This window comes from Leiobunum rupestre, chromosome 4 (genome assembly GCF_980474605.1).
Source record: "Leiobunum rupestre chromosome 4, qqLeiRupe1.1.hap1, whole genome shotgun sequence".
NCBI lineage: Eukaryota > Metazoa > Arthropoda > Arachnida > Opiliones > Sclerosomatidae > Leiobunum > Leiobunum rupestre.
The window spans coordinates 52,668,293-52,691,823 of NC_143387.1; the positions used below are offsets into that span (position 1 = coordinate 52,668,293).

Below are 23,531 nucleotides of genomic sequence, written 5' to 3' on the forward strand. Positions count from 1 at the left end.
TGCTCCTCAGTTTTCGGGAAAACCAGCAGGTCCCCCTGTGGGAGGGGCTGGAAAGTGACCCCTTCGCCGAAAGCACCAACGGTATACACGTGAATTTGTTTTGTACCCAGGCTTGAGAATTTCTCCCCTTCTAAAGACGGCTTCAGGCGGAGGGGGGGAGACACCGGCGAGGGGGAGCCCCGGGCGCCGAAACGTCCTGGAATTCATGGTGGGGGGGGGCATGTACATAGGAATGTTCCCCAACGCTCGGCGAACGCGAACGCTTGGCGTGGTTGATCGGCCGGAAGAGTCATCTTCGGCCAACTCCATACCTTGAGAAACGCCGGCAAATTCCGAGGAAGAAGCCATAGTCCCAAAAGTGGGCGACTAAAACAGGACGGGGAAAGCTAAAAAAAAAAAAAACTAGGGAAGGTAAAAGAAAGACGAAGACAAAAAAGACATGTCCTTCCGCACCAAAAATAACCCGCGCATGAGGAGTATTATATGCCTTCGCTACGATTTTTTTTTTTTTTCAAAATAAGAAAGATATTTATTTGGTGCCTATGACAGCGGGGTCTTCACACTGACATTTCGGTTAAACCACTAGATGTCGTCATCTGGAAATATTATGCATTTTATTGTTTGGTGTTTGACGTCAATCCAATCCAATCATATTGAGTAATTTTTCTGACGTCTTTTATCATTGGTTGATAAACTTTATCGTCTCTCTTTCGTTTCTCGTCCGATGTGGAATTATCAACTGTGCCGTGTTTTCTCCTTGCCCTTTCTTTCTTGATGCATGATCTTCTAGAATTAAACTCAGTTGATTTAGATTTTTCCCGTTTGCCATTAAGAAATACCGATAGAGTTCCTCAAGACAATAACGTAATGCCAAACATAAAAGTTTTTAGTGGTAGTTCGCATCAGGATTTGGCGCAGAAAATCGTAGATAGACTAGGTAAGCAAAGGCTTGTATTCAATTAAAACAATGCAGATTACAGTGGTCCAAAACGTGTTCGGAGACGAGACCCTTGATACTTGTTACAGATCGTTTAGCTATTTTATACGTGATTACTTTGTTATATAAGGACGGTGTATACGTTACTCAGGCTTACGAAACAACATAAACGTGAATTATTTGTAAGTGGTGGACATAAATGGAATTTAGTATGATAAATTTTGTTTACAAAATTTGTATTAGTCTTTCATGCTCAGCAGGGAAGTTTCCAGGCACATTTCTTATTACTAGGCAATTTTTTTTAAAATGCTTCGGCTTTTTTTTTTTAGGAATTGACTTGGGGAAAGTTGTCCTGAAGAAATTTTCTAATCAGGAGACATGGTAAGGATTATTATACCTTAATAACACTATACGTTTCATTGGCCATTATTTTAAAATAAATGACTTAAGTTGTCTCATTTACACGAGACGGTTATATGATAAGAGTATGATTTCAATTGTTAGGGCTTTAGTGTCATCATTACCTTGATTAATTTTTTGACTTTTCCTTTAAATTGTACTTTGACTTGTTAAATGTTTTAGTTTTTTGTACAATAAATTATACCCAAGTATTAAAGATATTGTAAAATAGTGAAGAGTCAGATAAAAATTGATGTGCAAACATTTTGTACAAAAGTGTGAAATGAAATGAAGTATTCAGAGAATAGTCATTTGTTTTAATGGCTGTTGGAAATGTAGTGAGAATTAGGCTTTAACTAATATACTTATTAACTAAACAATATGGTGTAATACAATATTATCATTAGTGTGGAAGTTGGAGAATCAGTCAGAGGTGAAGATGTGTATATCGTTCAAAGTGGTTGTGGTGAAGTTAATGACAATCTTATGGAGTTGCTAATTATGATCAATGCATGTAAAATTGCATCTGCATCAAGAGTTACCGCAGTTATACCTTGTTTTCCTTACGCCAGGCAAGATAAGAAAGATAAGGTATAGCTTTATGTTCAACAAAATTATTTATTGTAAATTTATTGTATTATAAAATATTTCTATTTTTTTTAACAGAGCAGAGCTCCAATTTCAGCCAAATTGGTGGCAAATATGTTATCTGTGGCAGGAGCCGATCATATAATCACTATGGACCTGCATGCTTCCCAAATACAGGTTAAATTCTTTTTAATTATAGTAATTGACTACTTTCCAGATTTTCTTTTCATCACTAAGGCCCTTTAAGCTATCGTCTCTATAGATATTTTAACTGTGCCCTTTGTCATTTCCTCCATTATACAACTTTTCTGAATTATGATTACACTGCTCAGCCATCTTTCTTTACTCTATAATCAATTTATGCAAGTTAACCCATTTCCAACTTCAATCTTTTATCATCCCTGGATTCCCTGCCATCGTTGCCAATGCTTACTTTTATAAGCCTTATGACCTCACTGTCTATAGCCTCTGTTAAGAGACAGTTTTTGGAATATCTTTTCATGTATTTACTTTTATTAATTTTATGCAGGGTTTCTTTGATATTCCTGTTGACAACTTATATGCGGAACCAGCTGTACTTAAATGGATAAGAGAAAACATTCCAGAGTGGCGGAATAGCATTATAGTTTCACCCGATGCGGGTGGTGCCAAAAGAGTTACATCAATTGCTGATCGTTTGAATGTAGAGTTTGCTCTTATTCACAAAGAAAGAAAGAAAGCTAACGAAGTTGCTGCTATGGTTTTGGTTGGTGATGTTAAAGATCGAATAGCCATCCTTGTAGATGATATGGCTGACACATGTGGAACTATATGCCACGCTGCTGAGAAGTAAGTACCCTTATGAAATAACCATATTGAAACATGCTAAATGTTTGAAATTCTAGATTAATGGAAGCAGGTGCTCAGAAAGTTTACTCTATATTAACCCATGGCATCTTTTCTGGCCCAGCCATTTCAAGAATTAACAACGCTTGCTTTGAAGCTGTAGTTGTAACTAACACAATTCCACAAGAACAGCACATGAAGGATTGCCCTCGAATACAGGTTTGTTTGCGGCAATCTTTTTTTCTTGCTATACATCATTTTACATATTTCTGTGTTTGTTTGAGGAAATTTTGTCCGCCTCCTTTATTAATGCATGTGCTTTAATGATTTTTTTTTGAAAAATTTACATCCTTTACGCAAAATATTCTACGCATGAAGGTACCCTTTAAACTCAATTCAGCTCACAAAATATATGAGGATATTCCATACTTTTAAGACAGAAGCAGGATTTGCTTCGTTAATCACCAGTATTACATTATTTTGAAGTTAGTTTATTGCAAATAGCATTATTCAACTTATGGTAAGAACAAATACCAAAGGCAGTCATGGTTTCCTACTTTAAATCAAAGTGCCCTAACAACCATAGCTGTTGCTAACTCTTTGGATGCTAATAGATATTTAAGGAAGATCTGCTTCTCTCCTATTTTTATTTGTTTGAAATAGTGCAAATTCCTGAAAAGTTCTTAGCCGTTTGGGAGGTTTAAAGCATTTCAGTTTGACTGGTTTGTTTTAATTAAGACTGTATACAAAAATATGGCTCACATTGCTGAAATATCATCTGTCTAGACCCTAATTAGACAATCTATAGCATGCTTTTTCTTCAAAATACATTGCATATTGTCTCGCCTATATTAAGTGTTTACCTATCAAATATTTGTTTAATTGTGTATGTCAACCCAGATACCCTGATTTGAAGTTTTTGTTAGTCTAAGATTTAAAACTTTTGCATTAAAGCTAGAATTTTAGCTCCCTTCCCAAACGAAGCAAATCCTGAGAGACAGTTGTCTTTTATCTTTCAGTGCATCGATGTGTCGATGATTCTTGCTGAAGCAATTCGCAGAACTCATAATGGGGAATCCGTCTCTTATCTCTTCAGTAACGTACCTATGTAGTCAGGCACCTATTTGTACCGCCCTATTTTCTGGCATGGTTACCTAGTACATAAAAAATATGTACTGTAAAAATTCTTAGGAAAAAAGCTATTTTTTGCATATTTACTCTCCAAAAAATAACATGCCTATAGCACGTCAATTTTATATAAAAACACTTTCCGGTGCAGCAAAATTGTGGCTAACTGTTTTTCGTTAAAATTTCAATTAAAATTAACTCAGCATGACCAGAAATGTAATTGAATGATTAGTTTCTAGTAATTTTAATCCACTCAATGTCTGGATTGTGATTATAAAATTTTTAATGGCTGCCTTAACAATATGTTAAATGAAGTGTCTTTTAAATTAATTGAAAACACTGATCAGTGTTGCTCACTGAAAATATAAAGGTCTTTTAAATTCGCATCAGTTTGCTAGATGTTTAAATTACTGCATGATCAATATTTAAAACAACCATTGAAGAAAGAAATTTTGACTTGAAAAGCATTGATGTGGAAGAGTATTTTTTATATAAATATATGATTCCCTGGGAATTGTAATTCGGACTGTGTTTACCCTTTCTCCCTCATGGTAAATTGTACCAACAGTGTCTGGAAGTTACTCGCTTTTTCAGCGAAGCTATTAGACGAAATCATAATGGCGAACCATTGGGTCCTATTTTAACTGATATACCCTTCTAGTTCTAGAAAACTGTTTTACAATTTTGATTTGTTTTGCTGTGCATTTGCAGTTACAATTCTGTTCATAACCATAAATGAAACTAAACAAGCAGGATATATACTTCATTTTCTTAGTATAAAATAAAAACAAGTTTTTAAAACTTTCCTAAACATGAAAATTTGCATTCTTGGGGTGTTTGGTTTGGAGATTGGCCATCCGTGTAAGTGAAAGTTTCTAGTCTGATTACCCATTGTGGCCCACATCCCAAGTTGAGGCTTAAAAATTTCAACGAAAATATAGATGAGGAATTGAAACTAGCACTCAGTAAGTTTTAGAACAACTCCTAATAAAATTTCAGCTAAACTAACTTCGTAAGAGATAGTATGGATCACTGCCAACTATCATTAGAAAGCCATCAATGAGTCTTAATATATTAAATATTCATTAAAAGTATTATGCAGATTGTAAGTTATTTAAAAAATCAGGTATTTCTTAATTTGCTCTTTCTAGGAGAGTAGTATCCTAGACAACGTAAGTTTTGAATTTCCTTGATTTATCAATAAATCGCAATCTTCTTTACCTCTTTTGTTTATTAATAGCATTAATCCTTTCTTAAAGTTCAATTTTGCCCTTGGAACTTCTGGTTACTAATATTTAAAAAACACACTAAAGTCATAATATTTCACGAGGAAATTCACCATAACTTATACTGACATAGTTTCTGTTTCTCAACTCTCATTTTCTTTAAAAATACCAAAACACAATTGGCACGTGAACAAATTTCATTAGAATCCAATATATAGTGCCAAAATAATTTGGTATACAGTTACCTTAGCTTTTATTTTAAAGTATATATCCTGTTTAAAGAAGAAAAAAATTGCGATAATTATATGAAATTAGCTGAAAATGGGTGTATTATAATATTGCCTTCTGTAGTACCTGACATAAATTGAGATTATTGACAGTCAAAATTAACTTTAAGGAACTAGTCAAGTTTCGCTGTTACTGTAATTAGTTTTTATAGAAAATTTGCACCCTTTCATTCCTCCAGTAAATTTAATCAGTAAGAAATGATTATAAAAGTTCTACTTAATGTGTAAAAATCATTCCATTCTGTACTATAGCCTGTTACATAATTGAAAACTAGGATAAAATGTAAATTGAAAGTAAAAAAATGTAAAATTCTAATATTATTTGACAATTAAAGTTCCCCATGGGTTTTTATGTAAAATGACCAAGAATTTTTGTATTTTCTTTGGCATAAAAGGTGCCCAGACCCTGTTTTAAAAATTTTAACTTGATGCAAAGTTTTCTTTCAATGTTTTATTTAACACAAACTAGCAACTACATGTACATAATAATATCATAGTAAACAGTAAATTAGTCAGTTTGGCTTAAACAGAAAATGACAATATGCTTAAATGTTAAGCATCAAAAATGAAAACAAACCTTAAGTTTTTTGAGCTATTGCATTGAAACAAAACCTTAGCCTCTCCTTAACTCAAATGTATTAGAATGGAGAAACAATAACTCAAATTGGCGCAAAAAATTTACATTTTCCTTTTTTATTACAACTTCTATATACATTATATAAAGTTTTAATATTACATAGTGCGCATAGAAGTTGCAATAGAAAGGAATTATAACTTCTAGGTACACTATGTAAACTTAAATTTAACCTTTTCTGACGTTTTATTTATCTTATATCCTAAGCCCTATATTAAGTTAACCTTATTACAACATTCCAAATCCTTTGGAATAATTAATAGCCTTTAGTAAACGTTCCTGTAATTTTTCTTTGTCACTGTATTCGGGTAGTAAAAGAACGTTGAAACAGGTATGCGCAGTTGGTAGCCTTAAAAAATAATTTTAATATTTTGCTTAAGAGTTAGTAATTTCGCAAGAATTACCTATCAGAATCGGGACCGCTTCGAGCTATAACCAACTTCAATTTAGCAAGTCCACCAACAGGTGCCCGATCACTGCCGGTGGCGAATTGCAACAACTTTCGTTTTTGTTCTAAGGAAAAGCTGTGAACTAATTCCCAAAATGATCTGTAAACAGGTATAAAATTATAATTGAGTATTTTCAAGGTGTTTTGAGGTGGGACCCACTTTATTATCAGTGTATCTGCAATATATCCACCGTCATACTCAGTAGAATCTTCCAAAGCAGCAAAATCAAAATTTTGACTGCCACAGACTAGCAATTCAATTTCTTCGGGGCGAAAGAGAGCTTTTAAAGGACTATCATCTGTGACCATTTGAAAACCCCTTCGAAATGCTCGGAACTGTCTTTCCACAGACTTATTTAATAAAAAATCGGCGTACATTTCTACAAATTCCTATGAAAGAAGTGCAAGAGGTTGACTTTTGGACAATAGCAACCTTTATGCAGAATTATACTTGTCTATTTTCTTTATTGACTGTGATTTTATCACCATTTTCTTTCAAGTCATAATGCAATACAGTTCCAAATATATCTTGATGAGTTATTTGAAAAGTTTGCATAAAAACATCCTCTATGTCATCTTTGTCATAAAGTAGTAACTGTTCCAGTCCTCTGGCCAAGATCTATAAAAAATCCAATTTGAGACGCCTACCCAACTAATTATTATTATTACAAAAGTCTTACAGGATTCCAGTTGTTCAAATCGTAGCACATTCCCTTCTTTCCCAGTAGTTTTTTGTAAACCACCATTGAGAAATGCACATCAAGTATTACATTGTTGTATATTGCTAAACCTAGGATTATGCCCACAAGAGTAAACTGAGCATCACTTTCAAAAGATGTTGGATTGAACCAATAATTTTGTGTTTCAGGGTTTATAGTGAACATGGCTGAAATTAAATCTTGTATAATATCAAGTGTTCATTGAATCCTAGATTCTGTTGAGTTACCAAAATCAGGATTGAACAATTCTTCAATTATAAGCTGAAAAAACTCCTTGGATATTCCTCCTTCGTCAATGCCCTGCTCATCTTCGAATTCCACTACTAACTGTTTCTTTAAATTTGTAGGATTTTCCATCGCCGCTACTTCCAACTAAATTGAAGAAAGGTAAAATATTTAACATTGATATTGTTGTACAATTGTGTAACTAGGCTAATTTTGGTAGAAATATACCCCCACTAAGGCGTCATCAATGAGATGATCTCTTCTTACACGTAGACGCAAATATGGATTAGGTGGATCTCCACCATGCATGAAACTTTGCAAGACTGACATTCTTCGTTCACTGTACATGGTAATACGATTGTCATAGTATAGTCCCAAAGCTTTTACAGCAGGAGTCAGAATGAAGGCATGATTCATAAATGAAAACTTTCCAGAGTCAGTCTTATAGCAAGAGAAATCGCGGTCCATCTCAATCTGGTCACTTAATGGCTCATTATAAAAATCTTCAAAAGTAATAACGGGTTTGCGACACTTTAAAAGAGCAATTCCTAACTCCTGAAATAAGCTATCTTCTTTAACTTGTTTCGGTTCCTTCGTGTCTACTCCCGAAGCTCCGTGGAAAACGTCAGAAAAACTATCATCTGTACCAACACCATCGTCTAAAATTTCATCAGAGTCCATCACTCCTCCGTAAATACTTGCGCAATACAAGATCTTCATGACTTTGGTAGAGGCTACAATGATTTCTTCATCATTCAGCGAATATTCCTTAGTGAAGCGACCAGTGATGACACGAAGTGTGATCAAGTGATGGAGTATATCAACTTTTTGTTTCAGTTTTTCAGGTGGATACTTTGACCAAACTCTAGCTAGCTTTGCTTGCGCTGGTAAAGGCAAAAGTGTAAACGCTTTGCAATAAGCAGGCAGTGCTACTTCTAGATACTCTGGGCAGTCAAACATGGGTATTTCTAAGATGATAAGAAATACATTAACAAGATCTGGGTCATTCTGAAGACTTTTGTTATAACGCAAGTTAATTTCTAGATGTTGAAATAACATTATGATAGAGTTGATAAGAGCATTTTGAAATTTGTAACCAGGTAAAGAAAAGAGGGAAGTGAATATACGTTGTACAGATTCTATATCAAGAGTAACTTCATCATTTTTCAACGGTTTTGGTTCTTTAATAGGTTCTTGGTCTTCCTTCGAGTCTTCATCTTTATCTTGATCAATTTCCATTGCTCTAATATCTTCTTTAGTTAAATTTTCTTTGGGTTTAAAATAGGAAGAGGGAGTAGGACTATCACTTTTTCGGTGGAAGCTGAGTTTCAATAAATCAAAGTTGGAGAAAACATGGAAGATAGTTGAAGATAGCGATAAATAAGAATCTTCTTCTCGGCAGCGTAATATTAATTTACTAAGAAATTCTTCATTCAGGTAGTTATTTTTATCCATAGCTTCGCCGCTACTTGCGCTTGATGATTGGGATAAATTTTGATTATTTGACAAGGAATCACCCATGTTTAACCTAGATTTTTCATTCTCCAAGTGATTCTTGTTAGGTTTAACCGTGTTTCCTTCAGTCTGAATGTTTAAGAAATCGCTTGTGCCTTCGATAGGACTGTCTACCAAAGCCTTGTCTGCTTTTGAAAGAATTCCCTCGCAGAGGGTTGCATGGCACAGAAAGAGCTGTAAGGCTTCGGCAGCTGCTTCATCTTTAGACAAAGCTCTTTTGCCACTTGCTGCACAAGCATTATTTGTGCAGGCTTTGTTGCCACAACCCTCCGTTAGTTGGAGGAAAAATAAGCCAATTAGCTTTTTAGCAACGGCTCGTTTCCTAATAATAAATTTATAAATTGGTTGAAAATTTATTTGAAAACATTTGGGTAAAATTTGTTTGAAATACAAAGGCTTACCTTGCAACTGTATCAGCTGCATTAATATTGGACTGATCGTCTCTAAGTGAATTCATAGGCTTTTGTAAGTGTTGTTACCTTTAGTAAATGTCCTTTATAAAGTTGTTATGTGATAAAATTTAATATTTAGTTCATATTTTAAGCATCAGTTGCGTTAAGCCTGTGCTTTGCAATTAAATTCCAGTGAGAAGACTTGAATAAAAACTAATTTCATTGGTTGAATTTATTTGGGGTTAAGCATTTGGCCAATCAAGGAACTGAAAATCAATGACACTGTTGACCCCAAATGACCCAAGTCCGACGAGGGTCATATTTTAGATCAATTTACGTCATGAGTCATACGGTTGATAAGTGGTTTTAGGCTCTAAGTTCTTTAAAATTTTATAATTTAGACAATTTTATTTTTAAATTAAACATGTACAGTTTATAAAATTAAAATGAAAGTATATTTGCGAATTTGGGCGCTTATACTGTACAATAAATTCATAGCATAACGGTGAAATTCACCCTAATACAGAAATGGAATTTTTCAAAATACATTGGTAGGCCAAGGCTGTTGGTTTTGTCTTTCTTTTAATCTTATTGTTATAATTAAGCCTTACTCGTAATACAGCTTCCACTTTAATCTAACTTTTTTCTCACATAAGTTTACTCACATTCATAATAATAATATTATAATTTTGTTAATATTTGTCAAGAGATGAACCTTTTGACAATAGTTATCATAGATCAAATCAAGCTATAAATGGATATTAATCGCAGCAAGTCATTAGCTTTACCCAAAGATTTTACTGAATTACTTTAGGCAAATAAAAAGTTTTGAATTGCTTCTAGCAATGAGAAATATTTAGAGCACATCAAAAATCCTTTTCATGGTTGAGTTAACAACAATTTTTCCTCTTAGCCGAAATGTTTGAGTGATCACCGAGTGACGTTACCTTGCTTTAGAAATGTAAGCAGTAATCTCAGATACTTGACCATCTTCTTAAGTCGCTTTGTTTAAAAAAAAAAACAAATGTATTGCTTTTTTAGTAGAATTTTTAAGAAAATGGATTCGGACTTGGGCCTACCTATGGCTGAAACTATTTATGGGACTAGCAATGATGACAATCATGTTATGACAGAGCGAGTCCGAAACTTGGCTGGCAGCATTTATCAAGAATTTGAACGAATGATAAGTCGTTATGATGAAGATGTTGTTAAAGAACTCATGCCGTTGGTTGTTAGTGTATTGGAAAGCCTTGATTTGGCTTGCATGGAAAACCAAGAACATGAAGTTGAGTTAGAGCTATTGCGTGAAGATAATGAACAGTTAGTCACCCAATATGAAAGGGAAAAACAACTTAGGAAAGCATCGGAACAAAAACTGTTTGAAATGGAATATTCCGTTGAAGATGAGAAAACTGATCTACAGGGAAAAGTTGAAAGTATGGAGAGCATTGTTAGAATGTTGGAGCTCAAAGCAAAGAATGCTAGTGATCATGGTAATGTTTTCTTTTTGCATTGAATATTTCTGAAGTATACCAACAATTTAATCTAATTTTAAACAGCTACAAGGTTAGAGGAGAAAGAATCGGAAATGAAAAAAGAATATAACAAACTCCATGAAAGATATACAGAAGTGAGTCTTAAGTCAAGTTTTAAAAATTCAATAGAAATATAATTTTTTTAACTTGTAGCTATTTAAAACACATATGGATTATATGGAACGGTCTAAAATCCTATTTGGCAGCGAACGCTTTGACAGTTTAACAAATAAAGGAAAAATCAACTTAGCATTTCCCTCATTACGCTCTACATCAATCTACTCAGACAAAGCTCCAGAGACACCTGTGAAATCCTTGACTAGTCCTATGGAATTCTCTAGTTTGGCTTCTCCAAATCGAAGTACAGACTCCAATACTAGTCTCAAAAGTGAATTGCAACACGATGCAACTTCTCCAATGAACCCTCCAGATAGTCTCAGTATTAGGGACATTGAACAAGCATCCACCTTAGAAAAAGGTCAATTAACTGATCGTGTAGCCCAACGTGACCGAGGAACTGGTATGGGAGGCTGGGTGGATGGTTTTGGATCTGATTTATCCGAAACCATAGGAACAACGCCTGTTCTGGAGGATGTCGAAGATTTTTCAGAAAGCAGCTTTGGACCAGAACGTTCTACAGTTGTTCAAAAGTCAGTGTAAAAAGTTATCTTATTTTTATTTACTTATTAAATTTTTTGTTCAATTTCTTCTCTTGAAATAGAGAGCAGAGGAGGCCTAATACTTTATATCAAGAGCTCAGCTTCCAAGACTCTGATGTTCTTGGTGAGGTTGATGAGGGTGCTGACATCACTGGTATGAGAATGTTTTTGTTTCATTTTAAACTAACAATATTGCATCATTGCATAAATAGATTAAATCTAGATTTGCTTACAACCATTGGTCTTAGCTGCTTTAACTAATATCTAGACAGAATTGTCTTAAAATTGTTTGAATCTCAATGATATTATTATAACAGTTTTCTCATTTGGATATTACGATATCATAAGAAACTTTAGTTGGGTATAAAAACTTTGAAAGTCCTAAGGTGTGCCACCAGTAATTTTTATGGATGGGCTCTGGTCCAAACCTATGGTTCATTTGTATCTGCTGTTGTATTTATCCTCATAAGAATGCGAAAGTGAGCTGTTGCTCACTAAAGTTTTGTTCCTAATGTACTTGATTTCTTATACTCATCTGAAGTTAGGGATCATACGGGGAACTCTAACCTGACCCATAAAGATGGGTATCCCCGGCTTCTCATTCGCAACCCTGACCGGGTTGAGGTGATCAATTTTGCAAGTTGGATTTAGAAATAATTAAATAAAGTCTTGGGATTTTGCAAAATTTTAATAAAACATTTTTTCCTTCCAATTACATTATTACACTGTAATGTATAATCGCAACTTGTTCAATTGTTCAGTGACAAAACACAGTATAATTCTTCCACATTGAAAGAATGATTACATTCAAAATCTGATATTTCCTATTATCTTGAATGTGCATGAAATAAATCCCATCTCCGAACTGAGGCGGTTTTTCAAGGTTTCTCTCTCCGTCCCTGACCCCAACTAAAATCTTACCATTCTTATCTGAATATTTTATTGAAGCTCTGAACCTACCCCTCATTCCATTGAAATGTTTATTAATGGAAATTTTACAAGGTGCTACGCTGCCCTTAAGACCAAACCATGCCTGTCTGCAAAATGCAGGCTTATTTTAAGCTTTAGTCGAATATACTAAACCAGTAGGAATGCAAAGTCAGTTTTATGACTACCTGTTGAGTAGTTATTTTCCATCACGGAATATCTGGTTAGTGTATTTCTCCAAACTTACAATACACCCTGATGTGGCTACAAAGCATGGGCTGACCCAAGGGGCAACGCAGTGCCCTTTATATTGGCATGCTTATAAAGAGCTATTACTTAGGTAGTGTTTCATGTAACAGAATATTAGTATTATTATGCTGTTACATTAAACGATTGTATGACTATATGTTTATAATAGATTTTCCCAAAGTATTGTACTTACATCTTGCATTACTATGATTGACAAGTACTTTGCTTGGATATGTTTTCTTTTGCTGATGGCAGCATTCAGTGACTAGCTTTCAGTAAAATATTTGGTAAAGAATCATACTTATAGAGCATTCATATTAAAAGGCATATCTTATCAAGGGTTCAAGACTGGGGTGGTTACAACATTAAAAGACGCCGTTTATATTTTCCTGCCACTAGGATAAAAAATACTTACCTTTTTTAGTTATCTCTCATTATTTATTTCTTTAATTTTTAGAAACATTTTGGGGGAAATATTATAAAATTTTGTGATATATAGGAAAAATTTTATCTTTAATAAATAAAATTTTATCAAATGCCGCATAATTAAATTAAGGAGGATATGTTCACCCTGGAGAATATGCGTCTTCTGGTTAGTGAAATATTACCAATTAATTGTGCGCTCTTAATTTCTTTCAACTTGTTATTAGTTACGGAACAATCACGGTTAAGGAAATATAGTTAGCGAAAGGCTTTTGCAGTGTTGTTCTGTTTCATTTTGCATGTTTTTTATTTTACACTAAGCACTGCCTGAAAAACAATGCCTTTTTACACTCTTTTATATTTCTATGAGATTAAATCATAAACGCCACATCCAAGCTGGCCCTTTTAAATAAAAATTTAAGCGGATATTTGCGAAATACCATTAGCTACTATATTTGAGGCCTATTTTTCAAATCTACATTTCAAGTGTTATATCTTTAGAAAGTTCAAAAATTGTAGGGCATGCTAGTGAAAAAATGTTTGAATGCGCTTTTTTCTCTTTCCATTTTTTATTTATTTTAGACAGTGATTCTGAAACTGAAAATGAGTCGAAAGGCGGACGTGGTAGGCTTTTGGCTTTTAACTTTTTGTTTAATTTTTTAGCCTATAATTAAAAATAAGTTTACATTTTTAAAAATTAGTTACTATTTTAGTATTTTTATTCTGTTCTTGTTCAAACCTATCCTAATTTGCATCTACACAGTCTCACTAACATTCTCTAACTATAGCCTATTAACTTTGCATAACTGCAAAAGCCATTAACAATATTAATTTGGTATTTTGTTATATTTTTTGTACCGTAGTGTTTGATGTCTTATTAACTCAATTTGACAACTAATCAAAGTGTTTAATTTTATTTCAAATATCATTACTGGTACTTTTTAACCAAAGCTAATAACAGTGCTTATATTTTGCTACATTACTCAACTTTTGAGGGATTTTCAAAATTTAACTTGTTTTAAATGCATTTATTAATTTAATTCTTTGGATAACAATTTTTAAAGATCATGCAAAAGTATTTTTTTCTTCAAAGTCCTTCAAATGTTGATTTCAGTATATGCGTTTGCCATCACAATAATCTTGAATATATTTTGAGATTTTTGTGATTTCAACAGTATATTGTCAGATATTCTTGATTTTTTATTATTTGGTCTTTGCATATTAAATGTTTTTAAAATGTGTAAATAGAACTTTAAGTAATTTAATCCTTAAAAATAATATTTAGTGAAGCATGACGTAGTTTAACTTTTTTGAATTATGTTTACACATTTTAATATGTTACTAAACTTGGGTTTTTTTAACTACTTTATGTGGGTTTTGTGTTTTTATTATAATTTAATATGGAGGATGATTTTTTTATGGGTTCTTACGCTAATTCGTGTCTTTCCTTTCCTTATTTCCTTCTGTTGCTGCCCACGATATCCTGATACCTAGTTACTGACAACTTTTTTGGTAAGAATTGCTGCTTCCTATCATTTGTTTTTGAAACATTGGCCAATATAAAGCTTTAATAGCTCACCTAGTTTTAACGACTTTTCGTTGCGTTCCTTTAGCCATTATTTAAAAATAGGCTTGGCATGGTATAGAGTAGATCAACCGTATTCACAGATATATATTTTGCTTTTCACTCTTAAAAACAAAACTATTGTACTGGAACTCCTCAAACTTAGGCCTAGCTGCTTAAGCTATATTTCAAAAGCTAATAATTTTACAGAACACTTCTTTTTATAAGAAATATGCAAATTCACATGTCTTTGATTTAAAACTCTTACCAGAACATGATGGAAAAGCAAGATTTATGTCTAGGAAAGAATTCACTTGGTTTATTTAAATTTATATTACTTATTTTTCATAAATAATCTTAAGTGTATTGAAAAAATTTTTGATTATTAGTTTATCTACACCAAGTTAACTCTACCGAAAAAGTGACATGACTTATGTCATTTTTACTTTGAATTGATAAAATACTATATATTTTATTAAAAGTTTATGCAATGTTAGTTTTTCATTAATGAATTTTGTTATGACCCTGCTTGTGTCTTTCATGACGTTACAACTTGTTCCCTGACAAAATTACCCCGAAATGTAACATTGCTTAAGCTAGTTTTATTTTTGTGTATATTTATAATTCTAATATTTTTTCTACAATTAATAGGAATGGGAAAAGAAGTTGAAAATCTTATTATGGAAAACAACGAATTGCTGGCTACAAAGTGCGTCTGCAGTGCTTTGTTTTTACTTCAACTATTTTTGTGCTGAATTGCATGAAGTTTTCTTCCCAGTCCAATATTTCTAAAAAAAAATTAATTTTCCCACCTATACCTTCCTAGGAATGCGTTGAACATAGTCAAGGATGATCTTATTGCTAAAGTAGATGAGCTAACAAGGTATGATCATGTGGCTTTTCGTATTTGAATAACAAACTAATTGTTTATGCGCATCAGCCTTTGTAAATGAAGCTTGTATGACTTTAACGCTTTTTGATATTTTTAATCACAGTGAGCTTGAAATTATGCGCGAGGAAATAAAATCTTTGCAAGCTGTAAAAGAGAAACTGAAGCAACGAGTTGTTGAGTTGGAGGAAGAGGTTCGAAAAACAAAGGAGGATTCCGAGAAAGCCAAAGCTAACAAATCGGATGATGAGGTTTATTTTAGTTTTATCAAGCTTTTTTAAATTGTTGCTTAGGAAATTCTAACGACCATTTGCTTTTCATCTTGCATTTTGACTCTTTGTGTAAGGAGGATGTACCTATGGCTCAGCGCAAGCGTTTTACTCGTGTTGAAATGGCTCGTGTATTGATGGAAAGAAATCAGTACAAAGAACGACTGATGGAGCTGCAAGAAGCAGTGAGGTGGACCGAGATGATTCGCGCATCTCGCAACGACACCACTATTGAAAGCAAGAAGAATAAGTCTTCCATCTGGAAATTGTAATTATACCGTTCTTCATACTTATTGCCAAGCTAACTCTCCAGGTCAAAAATGCTAAATCTTCAAAACAAATAATTGAAGCTGACAATTTTGGTCAAAAAAAAATTTTTTCTCCTGGTTTGGTAAGATATATGCAACGTTAACAACCTTAAATATCCAGCTTTAGGTCGCGTGTATTATGCATAGTCCCATTAATCATTATTCAAATACTGGGTAACCTGCTGAAATTCTTGTTATTGGTCTAACAGCTTGTTAATCACATTGTGCAAAAAAAAAATACACTATTAATAATGCTGGAAAGAGGTTTCTTCATAGGTTCCCTAACAGTGATTCGTTCTCATTTCTATGGCCTAATATTTTTATTTGCTGTGTATGAAGCATTGATTTTCAGAATGAGTTTTAATTTTTTATTTTTAACTTAAATTTGGATGTTTTTAATTGGTTTTTTTGCATGATGTGATAACAGTTATTTCACCTTTAATTAGTTTATTGACTTACTTCCGGTATAAATAACTAACTGCTTGAAAATTTATAATATGCATGCTTAGCTAATATCAGTCATTTAAGATGAATTTCATGTGATTGCACCCTCATTTATTTCAGTTTATTGTAGAATTAAGTCTTTGGTTTGATTATTAATCAAAGATAGACTTTGGTGAAGTTATAAAACAACGTAACTTTCATTGAATCAAAAATTAAGTTTAAATGACAATTTGGATTTTTTCTTGGTTTTGACACCATTTTAGTTCAAAACATAAATGGTCGCTTTTGGTTGTTTCCTAGAAAAAACCAAACTGAAAAGTAAATTTCCAATTTGAATTATAAATTGCTTGATTTTTTTAGCTCAGTTAATATATAGCATGCCAGTTAAACTATTTCCCTATAGGAAAATGGTTTATTTTTTGTTTCTTTGTTTTATGGTTTTGTATTTTCTTCTCTCTCTGTGCAGTTTTAGCAACTTGTTTAGTTCTCCTGAACGACCGCAGAGGAAACCTATGTCAAATTATATTAACGTGCAATTCAATGCACCTACCTCCAATGTAACTCCAGCTTTGGAATCAATGCGGAAGAAACGTCTGGGAGATCGTCACAGGGGCTTTGACTTTTTAGATAGTGACCTGTAAGTTTTAAACGTTATTATGCCCAGTTGACTAGTTTTATGGGGTTCTAGTTAGCGAAGGCATACTAATTTTTAAATATGGATTTGCCTAATACTAAGAAGAGCTTGTTTGATTAAAAGTCAATTTAGGCGTAAAGATTTTCTTTTGCTTTATCCATGCTCAGCGCATCAGAGCGTCTACAACAACAAAGAGCAAAGGAGCGACGGGAACAGTATAAACAAGTCCGAGCTCATGTTCGAAAGGATGATGGACGGATGCAAGCTTACGGTTGGAGTTTACCAACTAAAACAAGCAGCCACTCGCTGCAACCTTCTGCATCCAGTTCTTCGTCTAAAGTTCTTGCAATAGGTGCACCAACTGGTGGTGCTATGACAGTCGCTAAACCAAGTAACACCTCTCAAGTGCCTGTCCCAGTTCCTGTGTATTGTAGACCTTTACTAGAGAAAGATCCTGGAATGAAGGTACGTTACTTAATTTTAGAGCCTTACTTGTCTTTTATAGCTTGATCAGCTTGTAATTGCTTTTTGTTTGTTTTATTGCGCTATGTTTTCAAAATCCAAAGGATTGTGCGGTAATTATGCATAGATTGAATGTTACATTTAATCTTATTTTGCAAATGTATTAAGTTGGTATTACTTATTTTTATCAGATTTGGTGTGCAGCAGGGGTCAATATGACTGGTGGACGAACTTTAGACGGAGGTGAGATTGTCGGAGCAAGTGTATTTTATTCAAGCCCTCCAGCTAAATTATCATCTACGAAAGATGGAGAAAATCTTTCAGAAGTGGATAAATTGGATCAAGAACTGAGGGTTAGTTTTAAATGATAAATTGTAAGTTCTTTGTTAAACATTGTTATTCATAAATATTTTAGGAAAGTGAGCAAGACCGAAAAGAACACGAAGAAATAGAGCAGAATTTATCATCTCTTGTCTGGATCTGCACCAGTACTCATACTAATAGCAAAGTTACCGTTATAGACGCAAACAATCCCGGTGATATTCTAGACTGCTTTCCAATTTGCTCCTCTCATTTACTTTGCATAGCTAGCGTTCCTGGTAAATATCTTTGACCACCATCAAATTGGAAAATTATCTTGGTTTATTCTGTCAATTTTAATTTCAGGTGCAAAGGAAACTGATTATCCCGTTGATGAAGATTTCAAAAATATTGCTTCTCAACCACAAACGGAGGCTGAAGCTGAAAAACCAGAGTCTGACAAAACAAATACATTGAAAGAAACTACCGAAGAGAACAAGGATGAAGCTAAAGATGAAACAGACGAGGGTGGCATGAAAATTGGGAACATCACGTTTGTAAGCTGTGCCACCGGTGGAACCAGTAGACCCCCTTCACCTCCATCTAACCAGGATGGATCAGGGTCAAAAGAAGCTACTGGGGAAGGAGATACTTTTTCCCCAACGTCGCAACAAAAATGGGTTGTAATAAAAGAACCAACCGATCTTGTGAAAGATGGAGTGTCTGAGTTGCCAAAGGATAATCCCTTAGCTTACAATGAGGTTGAAAAAATGTCCAGCGTCTTGCCCACTATGTGGCTTGGGTCTCAAAGTGGTAGTATTTACGTCCATTCATCCTCTGCCCAGTGGAAACGCTGCATACATTCAGTCAAGCTTAAGGATTCCGTGCTTAATATTGTGTTAGTTTTAAAAAAAAAATTGTCTTTGTGTAGTTTGTTATGTTAATGTTATTTTTTTTCTAAAGGCATGTAAAAGGTCGTGTTTTCGCTGCACTCGCTGATGGCACTGTAGCAGTTTTTCATAGAGCTCAAGGTTTGCTTGATAAGGTTAAATTCAAAATTGTTTCATTAATAACAAGCCTACTTTGTAGATGGTCAATGGGATTTAACGAATTACCATATAATTGACCTTGGAAAACCTCACCACTCCATCCGCTGCATGTCAGTTGTTCATGGCAAAGTATGGTGTGGTTACAGAAATCGAATACACGTTATTAACCCTAAACAACTCTCAGTTGAAGTATGTCTTCACTTTTGGTTTCTCAATAATTAGATGGTATAAATATACATGTATTATTAAATTGCCAGAAATCATTCGATGCTCATCCGAGAAAAGAAAGCCAGGTTAGGCAAATGGCCTGGGCTGGAGATGGAGTCTGGGTTTCTATAAGACTTGATAGCACTTTAAGATTATATCATGCCCATACACATCAACATTTACAAGATGTTGACATCGAACCATACGTTAGCAAAATGCTTGGTATATATTATTATATCCTTTAGGATAGCCTACAGCGTTATTTCAAGCTTTAAATTTTACTTATTTATTCAGGTACTGGAAAGCTCGGTTTTTCATTTGTTCGTATTACAGCATTATTAATTTCTTGCAACCGCTTATGGATGGGTACAGGAAATGGTGTTATAATTTCTGTGCCTCTTTCTGAAGGTGCTTTTGTTATTTTTCTGATTCGCAAAATAAGGAATTTTGTGTAACACGTACTTCTTATTACAAGGCAACAAACCGAGTGTTCCTAGCTCAAGTGGCAGTGGCGGTAAGACGCCTGGTGGGGTTGTGAGAGTCTACGCTGATAGCAAAGATAGCGTCACTCCCGGAAGTTTCATTCCATATTGTTCTATGGCTCAAGCTCAGTTGTCTTTCCATGGCCACAGAGACGCTGTCAAATTCTTCGTTTCAGTTCCCGGTTTGTAACTTTAGCTCTGCATGCTTAAGAAAACAGATACAAAATAATTGACATAAAACCTTTAGGAGAGGGGGGAATACCTGCACCATCTGTTGTTATGGGAGAAGAAGGAAAGCCTTCAATTTCTGCTCAGACGCCGGTTCACACATCAAAATCCGAAGGGAAGAAGGAGAAGAAACCGAAATTCATGCTTGTTCTTTCAGGAGGGGAAGGCTACATTGATTTCCGTATTGGTGTGTATCAAATACCTAAATTGACTCTTTAACAACAAAAAAGTTTGATTAATAATTGGAACGTTAAACAAGGTGATGGAGAAGAGGAAGATCCAGATGTGGGTAATGTTCCGCTTCCAACAGCAATTGACAAAAAACCAACTTCGGGACTATCTAAAGGTGAACGAAGCCATCTTATAGTGTGGCAAGTAGCTAATTGCGATTGAACTTAAAATTTAATATGTATAACAAATTACATGCTTAAGCCTATACGCCGCCTCTCAAAAGTTGACAGTGAGCATTTTTTGAAAACAAAAGCGCAGTGTTAATAAATGTACGTCTAAATAGTACGCATTGTATAAACTAAAAAAAAAGAACTTTGAGATAAAAACAGAAACCCGAATGTAAAGATCTCTCATTTGTATACTACATATTTATTGACTTTAAACACTGGAAATATTCCGTGTATTCTTGTAAATGGTTTTCTCTTCCACTCTCCCATATTCAACCTGGCGTAAACATTTTCAAAAATGTTTTACGCGTAATTAGAAATAATATACTATATAATAAGAGAGATTATTTTTTAAGTTATTACTATTCTTGTTAATAGTCATGTGTTTTCTAAGTAAAATTAACTTTAATTTGCTGTAATTTGCAGTAATGTTGTAAACACTTAAGGTTTCTGTTTAAATTTGAACAGTTTTGACAGCTGTAAAGGTTTCTAAACTTTTTTTATGACTGAAACAGTTAATGATTTAGACCACATTTTTGAAAAAGTTTATATACCCATTTATAAGGCAGTTATTACCTTAAAATTGTATAAATTATTTATAATTTTGATTAACAACCATTAATTTAAATTGCAACTTATGCAGTAATTAATTAATGCTAAAGTATGTTCCATGGTCAAAGATGAGTGTTTGCACAGTTTATCATTTTTCAGTTCATACCATCTTTACCACCCAATATCAGTTTCTTGTGAATTTTCGTTTGTCACTAACTGGCAAGTAGAAAGAGCATTTTTGTTTTTTGGGTTAACCGAACATACTATACTGTTGATTAATTCACGCAGCAAAGGTAGTCTTAACAAAAATAGTCCATAGGGAGGACATCACTTTCATACTCTTTAAGGTGGCTGTTTTTTGTATACATTTTTAATACCACGTGAAATATTTTAAATAGGTTTATTTTTCATGGAATATTTTTTCCCCCTATTTAATTAATGCAAATTTTTGCATATTTATATATGTTTTTCTTTATGAAAACAGTAGACTGAAAATCGTTACTTAAGATTAACCCAATTTCCGACTTTTTTTTAATGTGAAAAACAGGTCAGAAATTGCATTTCAATTAAATAATCATTTTGTATAAATTTGCCGATTTGGTCACATTTTAAAGGTTTAGTTGTGTTCACTTTTGATAAATGAGTGTTTTTAGTTTATAGGTTATTTTATGTAAACTTTTTTGCTTATGTTGTTTCAAGCCTGTTTTTCACTTAAAAATATGACAGCAAAATGGGGCAAAAAAAGATTATAAGTAAAATGTGTCAAATATAGTTTTTGATACTTAGCTTTTAGGCATTGGTTTTTAATTTCCTAAAAATCAAGCTTTTGGCATTATTGAAACCAACTGTAAAAATGTACAGTACTGTTGTATCTTTACGTTGTACATGTTTATTTTTTTTTAAGTTTAGGTTAAATGCAATACATATGTTTTTGCATACTTTTGAGCTTCAAGAAGGGGAGTGAATATTTTAATTTGTTTATTTTGAAAACTGAAAAAATACTTTAGAAATTCACCAAGATTGATAAAATAATAGTCTAGTCAGATTTGAAAAACCTTTTAATTTGCTTGTGATATTTCGGATTAAGGTTTTTCCTAAAATCTGTTTTATTTACCTGGCTTGTGTCTTAAATCCATTTGCCGCTTATTTTAGTTTTTTACAAAGCTATTAACTGAGGGATATTATATAATATAATTTAAAATTTACGCGTAAGAATATCTGTATTTCGTGACTAAGAATTTGGTAATAAACGTTATTTATAAATATTACCCTAATACTTTGTTTCGCAAAATAAAAGTTAAGCTGCGGAATTTTGAACTATTATAGCACCTTTTTTGTTTGTTTTGCTTTCGGTTAATTAGTGGTCAAGAATTACAAAAATATCAAAATTACTTTACGCAAGTAATTTTTTTAAAAGATATGATTAAAATAAAAATGCGTAATTAAATGGTCAAAATCAGCAGTTTCTTTTATTTTGGTGAAGGTCAAGGATTACAAAAAAATATTATTTTGCGGAAACGATGTTTTAAGATAACATTTAAATAAAAAGAAATTAAGAAAAAGGTCAAAATTGCCATTTTGCCTAGACCAGATAGAAAATTAGTTATGGTATTGTTCTATCTGTATTAATTCCCTCTAACCTGACAGTGCCACACCATTGTTCATAATCAAAAAGGGAGTTTTCATCCCCCTAATAAAAATGCTAAGTATAATCATGGACTAATTAATGTTGTTAATTAGTCCATGGTATAATGTTCCATAACGTTTTACACGGTACATTGTTACCCATTGTGACATGGCTTTGTAAATTGAAGAACAAATAAGTATCTGGTGTAATTAATACCGATGGAACAATACCATAACTAATTTTCTTTTCGGTGCCGCTACTGAAAAATTGGTTTCGCGGGACCCACTCGGAGCTAAATACATCGCATTTTAAATTGGGGGACAAAATCTCCCTCTTTCTCTAATATCAACGCCGTAGAGCGAACTAATACGAATCGAATGACGTATCAATAAAATTTTCATCAAGAGCCGTTGAGGAACAATAGGCTTCTTTCGGAGCTAGCGCCGAGATGTAATCACCAACACCACCACCACCGACAATATCAAGAGTTAAAATAACGGCCTCAATCCCTCTTTAGCTAGAGGGGATGAGGCTAACAATTCCTCTATAACTAGAGGGGATTAGGCTTAAAAAGAATATGGCATTGCCGCACGGGTATAATGTTATGAGAGGTTTTGGAAATTGTGGACAACAACGACATTCGAACCATAACAATAGCCTCACTCAATATACATAACGACATTCGAACTATAACAATAGTCTCACTCGATATACATATCGACAACCACTAACGACATTCGAACCATAACAATAGTCTCACTTGATATCAGTGTTGCCAATGTTCGAAAGTTAAAAATCCCACAGTTTCGGCGAAAAACCGCCCAAAAGCCACAACCCCTATATATTCACATAGAAATCTCATAGGTAACTAGAATGCTGCCGTGTAACTGGCAAATGGGCCAAACGCCGTGGTAGACGATAGCCAGATCTCAGCCAATCAGAGCTCAAAGAGTGGTTCTGCCAAGAATTTAATGTCACCAGAGAGAATGACGTCACCTATCT

General features: G+C 33.7%; 3 protein-coding genes across 9 annotated transcripts; 2 read left to right on the forward strand and 1 right to left on the reverse strand.

Moving 5' to 3' along the window:
- Window positions 1-684: 684 nt before the first annotated feature.
- On the forward strand, window positions 685-5,823 carry Prps (phosphoribosyl pyrophosphate synthetase). Of its 2 annotated transcripts, none has more exons than XM_090173214.1 (7): window positions 685-937; window positions 1,267-1,318; window positions 1,744-1,927; window positions 2,003-2,101; window positions 2,454-2,752; window positions 2,809-2,968; window positions 4,446-5,823. In XM_090173214.1, the coding sequence occupies exons 1-7, from the start codon at window positions 775-777 to the stop codon at window positions 4,536-4,538; spliced, it is 1,050 nt and encodes a 349-aa protein (XP_090029340.1). In that variant the 5' UTR covers window positions 685-774; the 3' UTR covers window positions 4,539-5,823. The 2 variants fall into 2 exon arrangements, with proteins under 2 accessions (XP_090029340.1, XP_090029339.1); XM_090173213.1 differs by lacking the exon at window positions 4,446-5,823 and adding an exon at window positions 3,769-3,863 and having other exon boundaries at window positions 694-937.
- Window positions 5,824-6,049: 226 nt separating this feature from the next.
- On the reverse strand, window positions 6,050-9,520 carry Ube3a (ubiquitin protein ligase E3A). The gene is made up of 8 exons (XM_090173212.1): window positions 9,333-9,520; window positions 7,645-9,253; window positions 7,419-7,563; window positions 7,153-7,358; window positions 6,924-7,091; window positions 6,633-6,862; window positions 6,429-6,572; window positions 6,050-6,373 (listed from the first exon to the last, which is right to left on the reverse strand). Exons 1-8 carry the CDS (start codon window positions 9,386-9,388, stop codon window positions 6,253-6,255), a joined length of 2,679 nt encoding a protein of 892 aa, XP_090029338.1. The 5' UTR covers window positions 9,389-9,520; the 3' UTR covers window positions 6,050-6,252.
- A 116-nt stretch (window positions 9,521-9,636) lies between these two features.
- On the forward strand, window positions 9,637-22,141 carry syd (JNK-interacting protein syd). Of its 6 annotated transcripts, none has more exons than XM_090173207.1 (24): window positions 9,637-9,874; window positions 10,237-10,284; window positions 10,368-10,816; window positions 10,883-10,953; window positions 11,012-11,508; window positions 11,580-11,671; window positions 13,699-13,740; window positions 14,611-14,628; window positions 15,332-15,389; window positions 15,507-15,563; window positions 15,676-15,820; window positions 15,916-16,106; window positions 17,057-17,227; window positions 17,392-17,689; window positions 17,878-18,039; window positions 18,102-18,285; window positions 18,353-18,884; window positions 18,950-19,017; window positions 19,076-19,224; window positions 19,293-19,464; window positions 19,537-19,650; window positions 19,718-19,906; window positions 19,972-20,139; window positions 20,212-22,141. In XM_090173207.1, exons 3-24 carry the CDS (start codon window positions 10,381-10,383, stop codon window positions 20,343-20,345), a joined length of 3,948 nt encoding a protein of 1,315 aa, XP_090029333.1. In that variant the 5' UTR covers window positions 9,637-9,874; window positions 10,237-10,284; window positions 10,368-10,380; the 3' UTR covers window positions 20,346-22,141. The 6 variants fall into 6 exon arrangements, with proteins under 6 accessions (XP_090029333.1, XP_090029335.1, XP_090029336.1 ...); XM_090173206.1 differs by having other exon boundaries at window positions 9,638-9,874; window positions 10,365-10,816; XM_090173208.1 differs by having other exon boundaries at window positions 9,638-9,874; window positions 10,365-10,816; window positions 15,919-16,106.
- Window positions 22,142-23,531: the final 1,390 nt, after the last annotated feature.

Coding starts and splice junctions, on each gene's coding strand:
- Prps (XM_090173214.1), top strand. CDS start 775: ATGCATGATCTTCTAGAATTAAACTCAGTTGATTTAGATTTTTCCCGT. Junction 938..1,266: donor GAAAATCGTAGATAGACTAG/GTAAGCAAAGGC, acceptor TTTTTTTTTTAG/GAATTGACTTGGGGAAAGTT. Junction 1,319..1,743: donor TTTTCTAATCAGGAGACATG/GTAAGGATTATT, acceptor TATTATCATTAG/TGTGGAAGTTGGAGAATCAG.
- Ube3a (XM_090173212.1), bottom strand. CDS start 9,388: ATGAATTCACTTAGAGACGATCAGTCCAATATTAATGCAGCTGATACA. Junction 7,359..7,418: donor ATTGTTCAATCCTGATTTTG/GTAACTCAACAG, acceptor ATTTAATTTCAG/CCATGTTCACTATAAACCCT. Junction 6,374..6,428: donor AGCGGTCCCGATTCTGATAG/GTAATTCTTGCG, acceptor TTATTTTTTAAG/GCTACCAACTGCGCATACCT.
- syd (XM_090173207.1), top strand. CDS start 10,381: ATGGATTCGGACTTGGGCCTACCTATGGCTGAAACTATTTATGGGACT. Junction 17,228..17,391: donor GACTTTTTAGATAGTGACCT/GTAAGTTTTAAA, acceptor ATCCATGCTCAG/CGCATCAGAGCGTCTACAAC. Junction 19,225..19,292: donor CTAAACAACTCTCAGTTGAA/GTATGTCTTCAC, acceptor TTAAATTGCCAG/AAATCATTCGATGCTCATCC.